At 42.4% G+C, this 18,211-nt stretch overlaps 1 protein-coding gene across 1 annotated transcript in view; it reads right to left on the bottom strand.

Annotated features, from left to right (window-relative positions):
- Window positions 1-18,211, bottom strand: part of CFAP74 (cilia and flagella associated protein 74) — a 42,778-nt gene that overhangs the window by 23,139 nt on the left and 1,428 nt on the right. The window contains exons 3-18 of the mRNA XM_087944832.1: window positions 17,216-17,288; window positions 16,145-16,288; window positions 14,299-14,397; window positions 12,914-13,018; window positions 11,887-12,060; window positions 10,693-10,803; window positions 10,230-10,332; window positions 8,684-8,841; window positions 6,990-7,197; window positions 6,111-6,281; window positions 5,700-5,873; window positions 4,598-4,716; window positions 4,409-4,475; window positions 3,668-3,757; window positions 2,419-2,592; window positions 779-932 (exon numbers count right to left, since the gene is read on the bottom strand). Of these exons, the coding sequence (XP_087800958.1) occupies window positions 779-932; window positions 2,419-2,592; window positions 3,668-3,757; window positions 4,409-4,475; window positions 4,598-4,716; window positions 5,700-5,873; window positions 6,111-6,281; window positions 6,990-7,197; window positions 8,684-8,841; window positions 10,230-10,332; window positions 10,693-10,803; window positions 11,887-12,060; window positions 12,914-13,018; window positions 14,299-14,397; window positions 16,145-16,288; window positions 17,216-17,288 (2,124 nt within the window). The remainder of the gene's footprint in view (window positions 1-778; window positions 933-2,418; window positions 2,593-3,667; window positions 3,758-4,408; window positions 4,476-4,597; window positions 4,717-5,699; window positions 5,874-6,110; window positions 6,282-6,989; window positions 7,198-8,683; window positions 8,842-10,229; window positions 10,333-10,692; window positions 10,804-11,886; window positions 12,061-12,913; window positions 13,019-14,298; window positions 14,398-16,144; window positions 16,289-17,215; window positions 17,289-18,211) is intronic.

Below are 18,211 nucleotides of genomic sequence, written 5' to 3'. Positions count from 1 at the left end.
GACCGTTGCAGCGCCCCCGTGGTCACATGATCAAAATTCAGATGCTTGGCCATGGACTCCTATTTATGACAGTTGCAGTGTCCTGGGGTCATGTGATCCCCTGGTGTGACCTTGCGTGAAGCCCACGGGAAAGCCAGAGCCACTTAGCAACCTTGTGTGGCTAACCTAACAACCGCAGTGGTTCACTTACCACGTGTAGCAAGGCAGGTCGCAAAATGGGACAAAACCTACTCAACGAATGTCTGCGGAAGAAACTTTAGGCTCAGCTGTGGCCGTAAGTTGAGGATTAGCTGGGTAGAGGCTGCTCGGCTGAAACTCTGGGTGGTGCAGCCCAAAAGCTAACAACGATCGTCGTGTTTGATATAAAAACAATCTCTTTTCAAGTCAAGTGGGGCTGAAAGTGGGTAGGAAAGAAGGGAGCTGGGTTACTCCTCTCCTCCTCCAGCCCCCTGATCCTAAGAATGGCTCCTTCGGGGGCATCAGAGACGTCTTAGGATCCGTCCTTCGCCATCGTGATCTGTCCAGAGTTCTGAAAGTTTAGCTGTCAGCTAATAAAACATTTCTATGGTCTTTTTTAGAGTGGCCAACAAGCGCCCAGAGAAATCCCTGCAATTTTCTCGGCAAGTTTTTTTCAGAAATGCTTTGCCCATTGCCTCCTTCCCGGAGCCGTGACAAGAGTGACTGGCCTAAGGCAGGACTAGAACTCGGGGCCTTTGGGATTTCTAGCCTGATGCTTTAACCAGTGCAGTTTGGAAATGAAGGAAAGTAAGCCCCCTACCATTCAAGGTGGTCACGGTGGTGTCGCTGCGTAGTTTCTCCAGCGGGGCAGTGTCGTGGATAACTTCTTCAGAGCGGGACAGAGACAAGGCGTCACTTCCCGTATGGTAGCTGCCTTTTTCCGTGCTGAATAATACACCGGTAGCAGTGTGGACCTAATATGGGAAGGACGAGAAGCTTCGTTGAAAACAGTCCCCATTCCAATTATTTACCCAGGTTGGAGGCTGTGCACCTCCAGGCTGGATTGGCACGTCCCGTTGTGATGGGAGAAGGTGGTTGCTTGAACTGAGCATCAGCCAAACATTTCGCATCGCAGAATGGTGGGGGCTTGTCACACACAAAAAAACTCTAGCCCAAAATATCCCCTTACCTTGGTGACGTTTGCTCAAGTGGTTAGGAAATGGCACACGGCCAAAAATGAGATGGGGGAAAATATATACGTATATAGAATTCTGCTCATAAGCTGTACCAAGCCATCCCTTAATTATTTATAGTTTGTTAAGAAGCCACAAGGGCTTGGATGTGCAAATAGTGCTAAGCTAAATCCAACAAACTAGATTATGGCTGAGCCTGCTGCATTAACCAAGCAAAAAAAAGAAAGAAAACTGCATGGACTGAAGGAGAGGAAGAATAAATGTAAAATTTGGGATTTCCACATCACTTCAAACTTGGAGGGGGGAGCATCTTCTCTTACTGCCTAGAGATTCTGGAATCTTACAAAGAAACAGCAGCGAAACTTTTTTGCTTCTTCTAATTCCAGAATCACAAAAGTTAACGGCCACCCAAAGTCCTCCAAGCTCAGGAAATCCCAAAATGCATCTGATTGTGTTTGATTTTTCTTTGCTGTGAAAATGGATGTGATCCTTCAAACGGCCGCACAAGCTTTCCCACCACGCCATGAAACTTTAATTCGCTTCCCCCAAATGTTCAGTGTAAGAAAAAAAAAAGGTTTAACAGAACACTTTAAAATCTTACACTTTTGCTTCTGTTAAAAACCTTGCTCCAGACCAAGGCTTCTCAATTTTGGTGATTTTTAAGGTGGGTGGACTTCAACTCCCCGAATTCCCCAGCCAGCACACGGAAGTCCACCAATTTTAAAAGTCACCAAGGAACAAAGAGAAAACAAACAACAAAATAATCAAGACATGAAAAGAGAAACGTTTGTATTTTGACTTTTTGATCAAAATGGAGTCTTGTCTTTTAAACTTTTTTGGAAGAGAATAAAAATTACGTTTAAAAAAGAAGTCACCAAGGTTGAGAAACAGTGCTCCAGATCATTTTTTTCACTTGAGTCCAAAATCCAGGAAAGAGACCTCCTCGGAAAAATCTGTTTTCACTATTTTTATTCTAAATTATTTTCGTTCTTTCTCTTCCCACCGATCCCTTTCGGCTTCACTGCAAGCCTCTGGGTGGGCGATGCCCCACTTAAGGAGCTGAGAATGGCACCAAAATATGACATTAAAGACAGTTTTATTTAGTTGGGAGCAAAGTTGCAAGGACTAACTCTTTGGAAAGAGCTCCCAAGCAGGCAGAAAGGACCTTGAAACTGGTCCTTTCGAGATGTGGGGGAAAGGGAAAAAGGACTATTAACTGGCTATTTTTAGAATGGCTGATGAACGGAAAAAGTTAATGCAGATTTACCGGCTTCTCGGTGGAAGGCGTTGGAACTGCCGCCCACGGAGCCTCGGTGCCACCTAATTTTCGGAGATGGAACCGTGTGCCCAGGGCCCCGTCATTCGTCAAGGTGATGGTGCGTGAAATGGTTTCCCCGACCACATGCATGCCAAAATCAATGAGCTCTTTATCTAGGGACAGCTGGGAAAAAAAGAGAAAGTTTCTGCGTCTCTACAGAAAAATCCTCGAGTTACAACCGTTTCGTTCAGCAGCTATTAAACGTTACCACGGCAGTGAGAAAAGTGACTCATAACCAACCGGTCCTCGCACTTACGGCGTGAGGTCCTGTGATCAAAACCGGGGCATTTGGATAGAGAGATATGTATTTATGATGGGGGCGGCCACCATTTGCAACTTTCCCAGCTGACTTCTGACTAGTTGTTCCACCTCAGGCCAGTCTACCTCGCAGGGTTGTTGTGGGTTAAAAACTGGAAGAGATAGGCTATGGATCTCACCCTGAGTCCCTGGAGGAAAGGCTAGATAAAAATTTAACAAAAGAAATAAAATAACACGGAGAGATAATAACACAGAGAGATAAGCAAGCCTCTGCCCAATTTCTGTGTTCAGTATTCGGTATTCTTTCGCTTGCCTTCATTTTTAAAAAAAACATTAAAAAGGCATTTCCTTTCATGTGTGAAAAAGGATTTAAACATTTGTGGTTTTACTTAGTGTGATGCCTGCCATCCAAATCAAATAATGTATCCTTACATTATTTGTGTCATTGCACAGCAGCCTCCTCTCCAAATATACAGGTCTGCCTACAGAGTAAATGAACTGTGGATTTATCTGAAGAAAAATAGTGTGTAATTTATTTACTGAAATGCTGTTAGGCTACTGTTCATTTGAATTCTCCCAGACCTCTTCCTGCTTCTCCTCTTTTCCTGATAATATTTTGTTAGAAATTCTGTTTATAGATAGCGGCACCACACAGAGCAAACAAAGAGTACAGTCACCATGTGTTTTACTGTTCATCTATGTACTGTAACTGTAACAGGAAACAGGAAAGTCTACCTACAGCAAAAAAGGACAGAGTATATATCATAGATCCAAACTTGTAAACACTGCCATCTACTGGCTAAATACTACTGTAGTTGTTGCATAAAAATACATTCCAACATTGAATTCCAATGTATTTTTCCCTCTTTGCTCTGGTATATAGTATACCAAAGCAAGATAGAATTTTCCTCTCTGATCCTAAGGCAAAATCTGGACTTACCACGCACTTTTTGGTCGAACACTTCAGGGGAATGGAAAAGGATCCAATTTGGGATAAAAAAGTGACTTCTCCTTTAAGATCTTCGTTTATCTGAAAGAAAACAAGCAGATATCTTCATCAGCCCATTAAACATCTGAAGGACTTGAGAAATTCATCTCATAAACCACAAATCGTTTCTCTTCCTGTGTACAAAGAGTCCTCAACTTATGACCACAAATGAGCCCAAGAAATTCTCCCCTCCCACTTTCCCAGGCTCAAAGTAGCCCTTTCTGCTAAGAGGCTGAACTTCTGAAATCATTTAACAACAACAAAAATGGTGAAGGTTGGAAAATGTTTCTCTGCACCTGAAAGACTGGAGTTAAAGAAAATAAGCAACACTGGGCCAAAATGAATAAACCAGGGGGTCTTCAAACTTGGCAGCTTTAAGACTTGTGGGACTTCCAACTCCCAGAATTCCTCCTCCAGTCAGGTTAGCTCAGGAATTCTGGGAGTTGAAGTCCCACAAGTCTTAAAGCTTGCCAAGTTTGAAGACCCTTGGAATAAACTGTCTCTTGGTTGTCTCCTCTTTCCACAAATAAGGCTTTTCAAAAACCTTGAATTCGAAGGCCAGGGCGGTTGCATAGCAGAACAATGGAGATTCGTGGCTTCAATCCCCCAAGCGTGACTCGGCCTTTGCAGCTCCTGCGAAATTTCCAAAAGGTTGCCGGTTTTAATCAGGCGGAGTGGACACACGTCTCTTACCATAGGTTTAAAGATCACCCCAACTTCATAAGACATTCCTGAAGACATCGGGCCCGGGGGATCAAAGCTGCGAGGGAAAAGAAAAGAGAGAGAACCGGATCGTGGCAGCATTTCTAATGAAAGCAGGGGGAAAAATCCAGCCATACAATCCTCAAACCCTGGTTGAATGAGTAACATATACTGACTTACAGCACAGTGAAAAAATCTTTCAGATGTTCGCTGACGCCATCCAGCTTAAGGTAGTTGATACTGTAGAAGGCATTGATCAAAGTCACTTTCTTTTTATAGGTTTTTCCAACATCGAAGTCCTGGAAATATTTGTTTTTAAGGATGAGATTAGCTTTATTTTTTTTTATTTTATTTAGAAAAAGTGCAATGAAGAATGTCACGGAAAGCAGGGTGGTTTGATCAGTGCAACACAATTGCTAAACTGGAGAGCATTCGATTTGATGGAATGCATTTATTTTGGGTCAGAGGTAAGATTGCAACATTTAATCAATTAAATACTTTTAAATTACTTTCCGATTGGCTTTTTAAAAATGTTCTTCTAATTAAATGGGCAACAGGCTCTTCAGTTTTTTTTCTAAATTTCTTTAAAAAATGAATAATCAGAGTTAAAACCAGCATTTCCTCTTTTTTCCATTCTGGAGAAATGCCTAACACAAAAGCAAATAATCCCAACTGTATTTTAATATGTTATGAATTTTAAAAATGTTTTAATCAATGTACAGCACACCTGCAGTATAAGAATCTGGTGTATTCCATTTTTTTAAAAAACATATTTTAAAACAATGGCAGATTTGTACATTTGAGCATACTGGCTACATACCAGCTTCTTTAATGGATGAAGGCATTTAAGGATGATGAAGGTAGGTAGATAGTTTCCAAATGTGTATTAAGAAAATCTGAATTACCAACAATATGCTGGCTGGGGAATTGAGGAATTGATCCTTACATACAGAGAGGGCATCTAAGTTAGCAAAGGCTAAGTTATAGTGTCGGATTAAACCTCTTTAAAATGCTCACGTTGTTGTCATCGCAATCATAACATTTTAATTTGGCCAAGAAAGGCAATTCCTCTTCTCACAAACTGACAACACATTCAGTGTAAATCAATCTGTGGAATCACGAATTCATTTCCTAGCTTGGCACAATGGGACCAAACCATCAACTAATCCAACGGTTTGGGTTAGCACACCACAAGAAGAAAAAAGAACCAGACCTAGCCCACATTCAAACAACCCAAACTTCGTCCTACGCCGTGAACGCGGCTGATCGAGTCATAGCTCACCTTGAAATGAATGAGGCTCGGTTTGCTGTAAAAAGGACACCCTTTGAACTCACGCCCACAAACGCGGTGTTTGCGAATGACTCCAGCATGTAGCTTCTCCAAGTTCCTGGCAAAAATGTCCTTTTCAAATTTCGACACGCCGAGCGGTTTGGAATCAATTTTGTCATCCAGCACCTGAGAAATAGGCAACGCTGGCTTCAAAAGGACTTATAATAAAATAAAGCAGCCTGATAAAGGAAACATTTCAAGAGTGTCAGTAGCGCAGCGGTTAGAGTGCAGTACTGCAGGGCTCCTTCTGCTGACAGCCGGCTGCCTGCAATTTGGCAGATCAAATCTCACCAGGCAAACCCACTTGGTAGAATGGAACTGGTGCTCAACCCTACGAGAAAAGACAGAAAGATGGATCTGTACCTGCAATGGGTTATATTCTTGGTCCCAGATCCCCACAAATTCAGGCTCTGCGAGAATATCATCCGCGTTTTCCTGTTCGCCTTCGGTTGTGCTTTCGGGGATGAAGTCGCAAGAGGCGTTAAAACTTTTGTCGTCCAGCGAGGGGGAAATCGACGGGCTGCGCCAAGGTTTCTGCCGTGGAAGAGAGTGGTGAAAAGTCAAAGGGTGATTGGTCCAGGTGAATGAGTCACAAAATCTTGGAAACATTACGAGAGAAAAAAAAAAAACATACATCAAATTCGTCATCAACTCCCAGAAACCAACAATGCCAAATTCGGTTAATTTGGGAACAGACCCATCACTACTTCCAAATAAATGGCTTCCTTGCCAAGAACGTTTGCTCAAGAACAAACCGAGATGGAACTAAGTCACTATGTTTCGGCTTACAGGCCAGTATATCTCATCTTTAGTGCTGGGACCTGGAAACCAAGAAACAGCCATGTAGATTCGTCTCATTTAAATCTGCTATTTATGGGGAAAAAAGAAATAAATTTAAGGTACACCTCTCTGCATTGCCTGTCCAAGCTGATGTCTGCAGTGATGAAATGACTGAGGTTCAAATTAGTAGAGTTTCCGTTCTGGGCCATTTCAGAGAACAGAGGTCTCCAAACTTGGCAACTTTAAGACTTGTGGACTTCAACTCCCAGAATTCCTCAGCCAGCTGGCTGAGGAATTCTGGGAGTTGAAGTCCACAAGTCTTAAAGTTGCCACATTTGGGGACCCCTGTCATAGAATCTTACAAGGTGCTAATTGAAGGAAAGGAGTAGAAGGATTTTGATCTAATCCAACAGGACCAGCAGGTCTTACCAACGCCGAGAAGCCCTCCCTACTTTCTCTCACCTGTGGGACAGGTGCCACCTTATCGCTACAGGTTTCCTCAATGTAACGCCACGTTTTCATGCGCCACTTAATGGCGTCGGAGATTTTATCCGGGCCTTTCGATTTCTGGGGACGAGATCGTGCTTTTATTTTCTCCGCCTGGGCTTCTTCGTTCAAAATCCGAGCGACTATTTCGATTTTCCTTGTTTTCTGTTGGTCCAGATACTCCCTGTGGGCGATGCAATGGCGGACAATGGAGACAAAGTGGGGACAGACACCTGGGAAACCACTGACCTCTGAGCCCAAACGGATTAATCTGCTAGTCCTTTTAAAAATACATGTAAGAAGGGAAAGTGTGCACTTTATTTTGTGAACTGCACTCTTATTGCATTTGCAAACATCCTCCCTCGAAACAGAAAGAGCAAACTGAATATTGTATGGTATAGGATTTATTCTATCAATGGTTAAATAATAGAAATGGAAGTTAGAAATAGGGAAACAAAATAAAGATGATGTGTTAAAAGTGATAAGTTAATATGATGACTGTTGAATATTACCATGTTAATATTGTATAATTAATTAGTATAATTAATAGGTGGATATTACTATGTTAAATATGTGGAATTAATATGTAATGAAGGATGTTATACTTTTGATTATTATTTAACAAAGATGCTTGTACCCAGACAACACACAGTTCAACTGAAGATGAAACGATTAAAGTGTATTATAAGAAAGAAAGAAAGAAAGAAAGAAAGAAAGAAAGAAAGAAAGAAAGAAAGAAAGAAGGAAGGAAGGAAGGAAGGAAGGAAGGAAGGAAGGAAGGAAGGAAGGAAGGAAAGAAAGAAAGAAAGAAAGAAAGAAAGAAAGAAAGAAAGAAAGAAAGAAAGAAAGAAAGAAAGAAAGAAAGAAAGGAGATTGTCGAGGTTGCTAACAAAAGAACTCGGATAGCGGCTACTAGCTGGTGAAATTCAGGTCTCCTTTCCCCTGTTGGCAAAATCTCCTGCTAGAATTAACTAAGGATGAAGAATTTCCATGTTTTCAACCAGAAATGACAAGCTATTAGGAAGAGGGGTTAATGATTCTATTTTCCAGATCTACTGCTCTAACTTTAAGGTTAACTTCTGAGCAACATTTTCTGGAATTTGAAAATACCTTAAAAATAATATACAGAAAGTGGGGGGAATCTATCTGCATACATAGTACTTTTAAAATGATACTTCAGCTATTTAAAAAAATGGACATCCTAGCAGAAAATTGCCCTGAAATGTTAGGAAGACTTAATTGAATGGAATTCTTTATTGTCATTGCACGTATATACACAGTACACATACAACGAAATTCACACAACACCCAGAGACCAGACTCAGCATGCACACACACAGGACAATCTCCAATCACCTCCCCACCCGCCAAAATGCCCCGCTTCCTAAAAACACACAAGCATCCACGCAACAGACCAAGTAATTCTGTCCAACAGCTCACTGATGGTAGTCCTTAAGTTCATAATTCTTAATTAATTAATTAATGGCATAGAATTCTAGTCCAAATGTCTTTTTTTTTTTTTTACTTTTTCCCTCCCCTGCGCAACTGACCCTTCACAACTGAGGTCTTACCTGTCAAGGATTTAGGAGGAAATAACCCATAAAGCTGTTAATTTATCAGCACTCCCAACCACCCATCAACATGGCATTTCGGGAAAATTAGCAGCTCACTTTTTCCGCTTTTCAAACTCAATTTGTCGCTTCTGGCAAAAAAATTCCCGAGTCACATTGTGTCCTTCAGCCTGAATTGCTTCCTTTATTTTCTGATCTTGCTCCTCAGCATCAAGTCCAATCAATTTGCTCAGGGTTTGACGGGTTCGGAGGTTTTCCTAGACAAAGAGTATTCAAAAAAATCTTATTAAAATATTAAACCTTCGCTTTTGGATTTGCAGGAAAGCCGTTCATGAGGGCAGAAACCAGCAAGTAACCCACTCCCAGATTTCAATTCGCTTTCAAAAGTTACAGGTGGCCTTCGGCTTACGGCCACAATGGAGCCCAATTTAAGTCGCTAAGCCAGACAGTTGTTAAGTGAACTCTGCCCCATTTTTGCCACCGTGGTTAAGTGAATTGCTGTAGTTAAGTTAGTCACACGGTCATTAAGCGGACCTGGATTCCCCATTGACTTTGCTTGTCAGAAGGTCACAAAAAGGGATCGCATGACTCCGGCACGTTGCAACCGTCCTAAATGTGAGACAGTTGCCAAGTGCCTGAATCCGTGACCACAGGGATGTTGCAATGGTCGTAAGTTCGAAAACCGGTCATAATTCACCAATTTCAGTGCCATCGTAACTTCGGACGGTCATCAAAAGACAGTCTTGCAACTCAAGAACTAACTGTATTTCTTTCTTTTTTTTCTTTCCCCTCCAAAACAAATTCTATCAGTTATATTCAAAGTCCTAACATGGTTTGATGGATCTGGAAACAGACTCAGAAATTTGCCTAAGGCCACTTGTGGTTTAGTCAGGAAAGCCGAGTTAGAATCATGGCTCTGCCCGATCTAAGAAGGAAGCTCCCTTACGACAATGACACTTCAGTTGCTGGACCTCATTCTGAACATTGTTCAGTGTTTTGGCCAACGTGTTCCATTTCCACCCCCCACCCCCCTGCAAAATGTCAGTTGCAAACTACAGAATAGCTAGTGTCAACTCATAAAATATTTCTATGGTCTTTTTAGAGTTGCCAACAGAAAGGGAGGGGGGAGCAGTGCGGCAGCTTGGAAATCGAAAGCGCATTCCATAAATAGTTTTTCAAAGATAGTAACGAGGTGACTGAAGTTTCTGCCGTGCAAAATTCTAACTGGAGAACATGATCGATGGCTCTTGGCTATGCATGTGCCCCATTGGAGAATATGAATTACGATACACCCAGGGGGTATGGGGGGAAACTAGGGTCAAGAGTGACAGTGAATGATGTGTCTCAGACACCCAGGCAATGCTGGACATGTTAACTCCCAATAAATCCTTTTGAAGTTTTGGAAGTTTGGCTTGAGATTCATGATTTAATTGGGGTAACTGCAGGAATCCTGACAGTTAGTGGTGTTGTGTTACCGATACAAATTTATCCAACTCCTTCTTTAAAGGCTAAAAGTTGGGGGGAAACAACTGGGATAGGTTTCTTCCCACATCACTGGAATATAATTGAAACCAGAAGGCCCAATTTTGAAAGCTTTATTGTAAAAGCAGCGGCAGGTTCTCCTTCTCAAGCAGCTAGTCCTCACCCGGTTCGAACTGATGCTGTTCTTCAGTGACAACACCGTTTCCATCCTTTTTTGCAAGTGTTCCTGCTGGGTCACTTCTTCCGCCGATTCCTTCTCACGAACCCTGTTGGAAAAGCACAAAAGAGTCACGCCTGATCTATTTGGGTGAAGGGATTGATGCAAAGCCAGCCGTTTGACTTCACAACTGGGGCAAGGGAGGTCATAAAACGGGGCAAAACCCACTTCACAAACGCCTTGCTTAACAACATAAACTTTGGGGCTCCATTGCGATCGTAAGCCAAGGACTACCCGTACACTGTCCTAACCAAATCACTATTTTGTGGCTCTAAATTACGGTCTGTTTTGGAGCTGAAGATATCTGGAGCCACAGATTGGAGAAGGAAAACCCAAAAAAGTTAATGGACCACCAGACCACTTGTGTTCTTTAAGGAAAAACGGAGGGGGGGGGAAATAAACGACATACTTTCCTAAACTCTCCTTCAGAAACCGGACGGCCTTTGCGTGGTTCCTCTGAGACTCTTCCAGCACGGTGGCCAGGTTTTCTTCATAAGCCATGCTAGCTTCCTGGATTTTTCTACAGAGAGGGAGAGAGGGAGAGGGAGGGAGGGAGGGAGGGAGGGAGGGAGGGAGGGAAGGAGAGAGAGGGAGAGGGAAAGAGAGAGAGAAAAAGCAGGATTCTCATCAAGTCATCCTGTCCAGGGTTCCTGAAATGTTTTTTTTTTCCTGCTTGGGGTATGAAGCTGAAATTTGCCCTCTTCCTCCTCCCTCCCCTCCCCCATTTCTTTTTTACACCATATTTTTTAGACTGTAAGCCAGACTGAAGTCTTTGCTAGTCGTGCAGGAACTTCCTGAGCTTGGGGGGAAAAAAACAGGATGGAGAAACTTTTTTTAAAAAAACCACCAACCCTTTTTCTTGATTTAAAAAGAGCAGGTCCCTATGTGTCATCAAACACATTCCAAGTTTATTTGGGACTTCCAAAAGGTGCTTTTTTTTCCAAAAGGCAAGTGGACTTTCTTGTTTCTTTTTTTACTTTGAAAATGTTTCACTTCTCATCCAGAACTGAAGAAGTTGCTCAGATGAGAAGAGAAACATTTTCAAACAAAACAAAGCCAAGAAAACCCAGTTGCTTTTTGGAAGGGAAAAAAAAAAGAGCGCTTTCGGGACAACCGTGACCTGGATGATTGAGAATCTCCATAGATATTTATTTGGGACTATAACTCCCATCGTGCACAGCCTATGGGCTCCAAGCTGACACACCTGAGCCCCTTCTATCTATGCTCAATATTGTTTTGCAGTCAAAAATCACAACTGCAGAGAAGGAGGCACGGATCCACTTCTGGAAAACAAGAAGTGATTATGGGGAAACTGTAGGCTGAGCTTGAGGGAGGGAGGGGTCAAACGTGTCATTAGTCATGAATCCCTGCGCTCCCACAAGAGATCTAAACCCAGCCCACCTTAAAGTCCTTCTTATTCTTATCTCCTGCTGCTTTCCCTTGGCTGTTAGTAGTTCAGATTCTTGTAGAGAGCTCAATGAGCTTACAATACATCTTTACACCCATTTGAACTGTCTGGATCTCCTGATTTTCTGGTTGCCTTTATGCGAACTCTAGTGGAAAGTTTGAAGCATCCTTAAGAGGGGGTTGAAAGCCAGCCTACCTTTTGGTGTTCTGCCACTTCTGGCTCAAGAGCTGCGCCAACTCATTCTGTTTCTGGAGCCTGTCCTCCGCTTGGTCTCGGCGCTGCTGATCCAGTTCTGCCTCGTCCACTTTGAGCTGCTTGCGAAGTTTGGCGAAATTTCCTTGCTCTATTTCAATCTTCCACATTTCGAACCTTTGCAAAGGGAGGCCCTTATCAGTTTCCAACCTTATCAGTTTCCTTATCAGTTGGTGCCCTCCATCCACATTAAGCTTGGAAGCAGCCTTTGTCGGCCCCAGAACCCTCACCCTTGCATCCCTCGGTGACAAAAATTTGCACTGTTCACCTGGCGTTTAGGGCCCCTACTTAGCTTTAACTGATTCTCAAAACATAGAAGCCAAGTAGCCCCGGGTTAGGCCTTGGATGGAAGACCACAAGGAAATCCCAGGCAGGTTGAGAAACATCAACCCATTTCCAACACAACCAGCCAGGGTTGTGTAGTGGTGAAAGTACTGGGCCTAGGCTATGGAGATATGGGTTCAAGTCTACCCTCATCCAGGGCGGCTTCAAGCTGATTGCTTCCTCTTAGGTTAAAATTCCCTTGCGAGTTTTCATTAGGGGAGGAAAAAAGGGGAGGGGGACACTAAAGTGACAGCTTGAATTCCTAAAGAAAAGTCAGCAATATAGTAACATGGTGCCATCCGAATTGGAGGCCGTGTCCCTCCAATAGTAATAATCTTCTGCGTTTCAAGTCTATCCATTCTTTTACCCATGTAAGTGCAGCTCCCAATCTGGTAATCCAAAACCCCCATCGCTTCTAGATTCCTGTAACATTTTCAGTTTTATTCTGGCATTTTCCCCCTTGCCGAATATCCTTCAAGATTGTTCTATTTAGTTCTTCAAAATTATTTTTTTCTCTCCATCCTTATCAGTATCATTTGGAATAATCATCATCATCATCATCATCATCTAAATTAGTTGCTGCCAATTTGAAAATCTGGAATAACGTTTTGCATATTTATAGACCCATTCCCTTGCTTCCACTTACACATTTTCATTTAAGGCTGCGGTGATTTTGGATTCAAGGCCCTTTTCATTTCCCAGTTCAGTACACAGGCGCCGATGTAATGCCTGCAGGCGGGACACGGCCGCGCTGAGCCATTAAAAGGAGGGGAGGAGGAAGAGGGAAGAGAAAAAGAAAAAGGAAGGAAGGGGAAGGAAATTGGAAAGAATGAATTGTTAAAAGTCAGCACGTCAACAAAGGCGAAACAATCCCGCAGCCCGGAGGAGTTCGGGCCATTGTTTTTCTGAACTTCCAGAGGTTTATAGTAATGGAATGGTGTTTTTTCCCCCCATTATACTCTAAAAGAATCCCTTTCTGTCTCTTTCAAAACCTCTACACCAGTTGACAGGCAGAACTTCAAATAAGAGCTTGTCCAGTTTTTCCCCGAACGCCATCACTCTGCTAAACAAATAATTCCCTCAACACTGTCCAACTATTTACTAAGTCTGCACTACTATTACTATTAATCTTCTCATCACTCCTTATCACCCATCCCCTTCCACTTGTGACTGTAGGACTGTAACCTTGTCGCTTGCATCCTAACAATTTATATTGACTGTTTCCTGGTATGATTTGATGGCTTATTGTACCCTATGACTATTATCATGTGTTATTTCTGATGATTATTGACTATCTTTTCTTTTATGTACACTGAGAGCATTTGCACCGAGACAAATTCCTTGTGTGTCCAATCACACTTGGCCAATGAAGACTTCTATTCTATAAGGACTCCTGCCTTGAGTAAGGGGGCTGGACAAGAAGACCACCAAAGTCCTTTCCAGCCCTCTGATTTCTTGGCTGATCCCAGTATAAGAACTTTGCACCCCAAGAACATTTTAGCCAACACTTTGTTTTGAAGAGAGGGGAAGGGAATGGACCATAGCCATTTCTTTGCGATTAAACTGAACGAAAAGAGTGTGTTTGGGGAGGAGGGGAACAATTTTTTGTCCCCAATGCTGGTTCTAACTCTCCTGGGTAGATTCTTGCCTTGGAGGTAGAAGCGAAGAAAAGCAATTTGTTTGAAAGCAATGGCACGGACCTAGATTCTCTGAATAAAAGCCTGCTTTCATGCACTAATAACTCGTGGGACAGATAAAAGATGGCATCAGAAATAAATTATTATTATTATTGGCCTACACCCAGAAGAAGGTTAACCCCTCCTGTAGCTGGCTGCGGCATCTGGAGATAACTCTGTTTTATTTATCAAAGATCTTCATCCTTAATTCCTTAAATACCTTTAAACAGAAGAGATCAAAGAAGTGGCAGATAGGGATTTTTCCAGCCACCCAAGGGAGCTGAATTAAGCCAATTTTTACCCCCTTGGGAACACCTGGAGAAGAAAACTGCTGATAAGCTGGACGACTACATACGTGTTCCCATCCTTCTTCTCCTTCTCAATTTCTTTCTCCACATCCTTCTGCTGGTCAGTGAGCATGTCCAGTCGGTCGTGGCAAGTCGCCAACTCTTCTCTGAAAAAAAGAGGAGAACAGGATTCAGCCGGAGCGGTTGGCGCAGTCCGTTTCTTTTTGGACATCTGTGGTATCACTCTGTGATGACCCAGGGTGGGATACAAATTAAACACAGTCACAAAAACAGGTGAAGCCCCTTTTATTCCTTCACTTTGCTTCAAAGCTCCAAATATTCTTGATTGGAGACAAAAAACTCCCCCACAAGCAGTTAGGAAAAGGAGGAAACAACTGTTTAAACTAAAAATGCCTATAAATCATAAAGAGTAAAAACACAAACCACACTGAAGCAATTAAGGGAACCAAGCAAGAACTTGAAGACGGTCCACAGATATCGGAACACACCCTGGGAAGGACGTCAAACTCAGAGAGGAACGACAGACTAGAGATATTTCCACGCTTTGTTTCCAGCACTGGCCCATACGCATGTCCGTCCTTTTAACCAGTTCTCACAGCTGCAGCCCATGAAGGGGATCAAGGCCCTTTCCTCCCCCATAGACCATGCCATTCATGTCTCTCCCTTATCCTCTCCTCCCTGCATGCCCTAGGATGAAGAAGGAATGGGCCTGGGTCCTCCTCTGACTGCCCAGCCGGCCTCTGCCCTTCCCCAGCCCCCTCCACAACCTCCGGAGCCACACTTCCACTCCCTGTTGGCTGTTCCTCCTCCTAAAATATATAATTTTAATTAGCAAGGCCTGATTCATCCAACCAATGGAGAAAAATCAAGATGGGAGCTCCTCCACTAAAATGGGTCAGTCTAGCTCTGCTTTCCTGAATTTGTCTTCCAGGTGTCCTGAGCAACATCTCCCATTATCCTGGCCAGCTGGTTCATTGGCCATATGGGCTGGGGATGATGAAACTTATGTGTGCAAATGTATATCTTCTTCTGCATACAGCTTGTGTTCTACTCTCTGCACCCAGAGATGCCATGCTGATTGTGACATCATGAAATGGCAATGCTGGTAGTTCTTGACTTACGACCAGGTTGCTTAATAGCCGTTCGAAGTTACGACTGAACTCCAAAAAAAAGTTACTTAGGACCCGTCCTCAAAGTTATGACTGCAGCAGCTTCTTCCACAGTCATGAGATTGCATTTGGGGCCTTGGCAACCGGCTAGTATTTACATCTGGTTGCAACGTCACACAATACATTTTGCAACTCTTTTTGCTGCTTTCTGGCCAAAAATGGCCATTAGATTCTGACCTACAACAGTGGGGTTTGCTTAAGGACCACAGCAACTCGCTGTACAACTGTCGTACAGTCGTAAAATTGAGTCTGGTTGTATGGTGCCGCGATGACTTATGGCCAAAATTCCAGGCTCAATTGTGGTCGTTAGGTCGAGGACTGCCTGCAAGGGAATCAATGTGCTGGTTTCGATGTGGTGCTTTCTACGTCTTTTGGCTTGTTTGGTGATGAAAGTTAATTGAGTTGTTTCCTTGTTAGCATCTGCTTCGTCTTCCAGATGGAGCCCAAATAAATTTCTCAGCTATGGGCATGACAGAAAAAGGAAGACAACGGTGAAGAAACTGACCTTGTTGTTGTTGTTTTAAAGTTTTATTAATTTTCTACTATTACATTTAATTAGTGCTTAATAAACATCGTGTTGTCTGGGTTGTTTTGTTTGCGTAACAATACAAATTATATTCCTAATCTTTACCTCTTTTTTTCCCAGCTGTCGATAAAACGGCCGACTTAACATTGAAGATCAAACAGAAAGAAGATACAGAATGCTACTAAGCAAGAAACTGACCGTGTTTTTTGAATGAGCAGCTCTTTTTCTTTGGTGAGACTGTCAAGCTGATTCAGGTTTCGTCGTACGTTGAGCACACGAACTCGGTCTGTGTAGGTCATGGTCCGTCCTTGGTTCGGCACCGGGAATCCTTCTGAACTTTTCCTGTTGGTTAGAAAAGTATGTGTCAGCCTTGGGAGCCATTATTTACTTGGAAGCTTTGAGGCTGCCACATTCAGTGCCTGGGAATTTGGAAGGGGGAGATTTCATAGTGAGGTAGAAGATTAGACTCAACAACATTCCTTTCTCGGAGAGTCAAGGACAAGTTTCCCTGCACCTGGAGGGGAGTGACTGGGGGGAATGTCTTCAGTTGGGCCGGAGATTTGATTGGGCCATGGGATGGACTGATGGGTGCAATGGATGGGATCTTGGATTTCTCTTTTGGGAAGGAGAAAACACGGATAATCTCGGATTCGGGTTTTCCCAGATGTGCCAATATGACAACTCAAATAAAATGGAACTTTGAGGCATTGTCTGTCTTGAAGTTTATTGGTTTGGAGTTGATTAGTTGGGACACGGACAGTATGTTATCGACATCAAGGAACAGCCTGAGACAGATAAGGGACAACCTATAAATTAAATAACTACATTGAGGAACGACATAAGCTAAACCAAGGGTCTTCAAACTTGGCCAGTTTAAGACTTGTGGACTTCAACTCCCAGAATTCCTGAGCTAACCTGACTGGAGGAGGAATTCTGGGAGTTGAAGTCCACAAGTCTTAAAAGCTGTCAAGTTGGAAGACCCCTGACTGCTAACCCATAGACCAGGTGCCCCTTCTTGCTCTCCTTTCTTGAATTCTTTATTGTCATTGTACCTATATACACAGTATACATACAACGCAAAAAGGGGAGACGCTGCAACCATTATATATCTGAATCAGTGGCCAATCCTCTGAATTTTGATCACATGAACCTGTGGAGGCTGCGATGGTCATAAAGTATGAAAAACGGTCATAATAAGTCACTTTTTTTCAGTGCAGTTGTAACTTTGGACACTGTTGGAAGACGGAGACTCCCTGTTTACAGACTCACTTGCTAATATCCGTAGCCGCTTCGGTTCCTTCCAAAGAAACTTCTTCGGCTGGGTGAGCTTCCACTTCCTCATCTAGAGGGAAAGCAGAAGATATATTTTTCCCCCCCCCTGTTAAAAGGCCGACAGGTTTGGTCCCTCTGACTTGAGAAAACCTTGTGAGACAAGAGACCAGGGAATCTAACGCTGCTAAAAGGTCAGCGCTCCATGAAACTGGAGGAAGAAAAGGGGGGATATTGTGTCAAAAGAGGGACAATTTTGCACGCAGGAACTTCAGGATGATAGATAGATAGATAGATAGATAGATAGATAGATAGATAGATAGATAGATAGATAGATAGATGATAGACAGACAGATAGATAAATGGTAGGTGATAGATTAGATGATAGATAGACAGATGGTAGATAGTTGATTATAGATAGATAGATAGATAGATAGATAGATAGATAGATAGACAGACAGACAGACAGATAGATAGATAAATGGTAGATGATAGATAGATAGATAGATAGATAGATAGACAGATAGATAGATGTATGTAGATAGATAGATAGATAGATAGATAGATAGATAGATAGATAGATAGATAGATAGATAGATAGATAGATAGATATAGGTAGGTAGATGATAGATAAGATGATAGATAGATAGATAGATAGATAGATAGATAGATAGATAGATAGATAGATAGATAGACAGACAGATAGATAAATGGTAGATGATAGATAATAGATAGACAGATGGTAGATAGTTGATTATAGATAGATAGATAGATAGATAGATAGATAGATAGATAGATAGACAGATAGATAAATGGTAGATGATAGATGATAGATAGACAGATGGTAGATAGTTGATTATAGATAGATAGATAGATAGATAGATAGATAGATAGATAGATAGATAGATAAATGGTAGATGATAGATGATAGATAGACAGATGGTAGATAGTTGATGATAGATAGATAGATAGATAGATAGATAGATAGATAGATAG

This window comes from Notechis scutatus, chromosome 16, assembly GCF_049901735.1.
Source record: "Notechis scutatus isolate UNSWTSFEM ecotype Mainland chromosome 16, rNotScu1.2, whole genome shotgun sequence".
Lineage (NCBI taxonomy): Eukaryota > Metazoa > Chordata > Lepidosauria > Squamata > Elapidae > Notechis > Notechis scutatus.
This window is presented reverse-complemented; position numbering and strand designations above follow the sequence as displayed.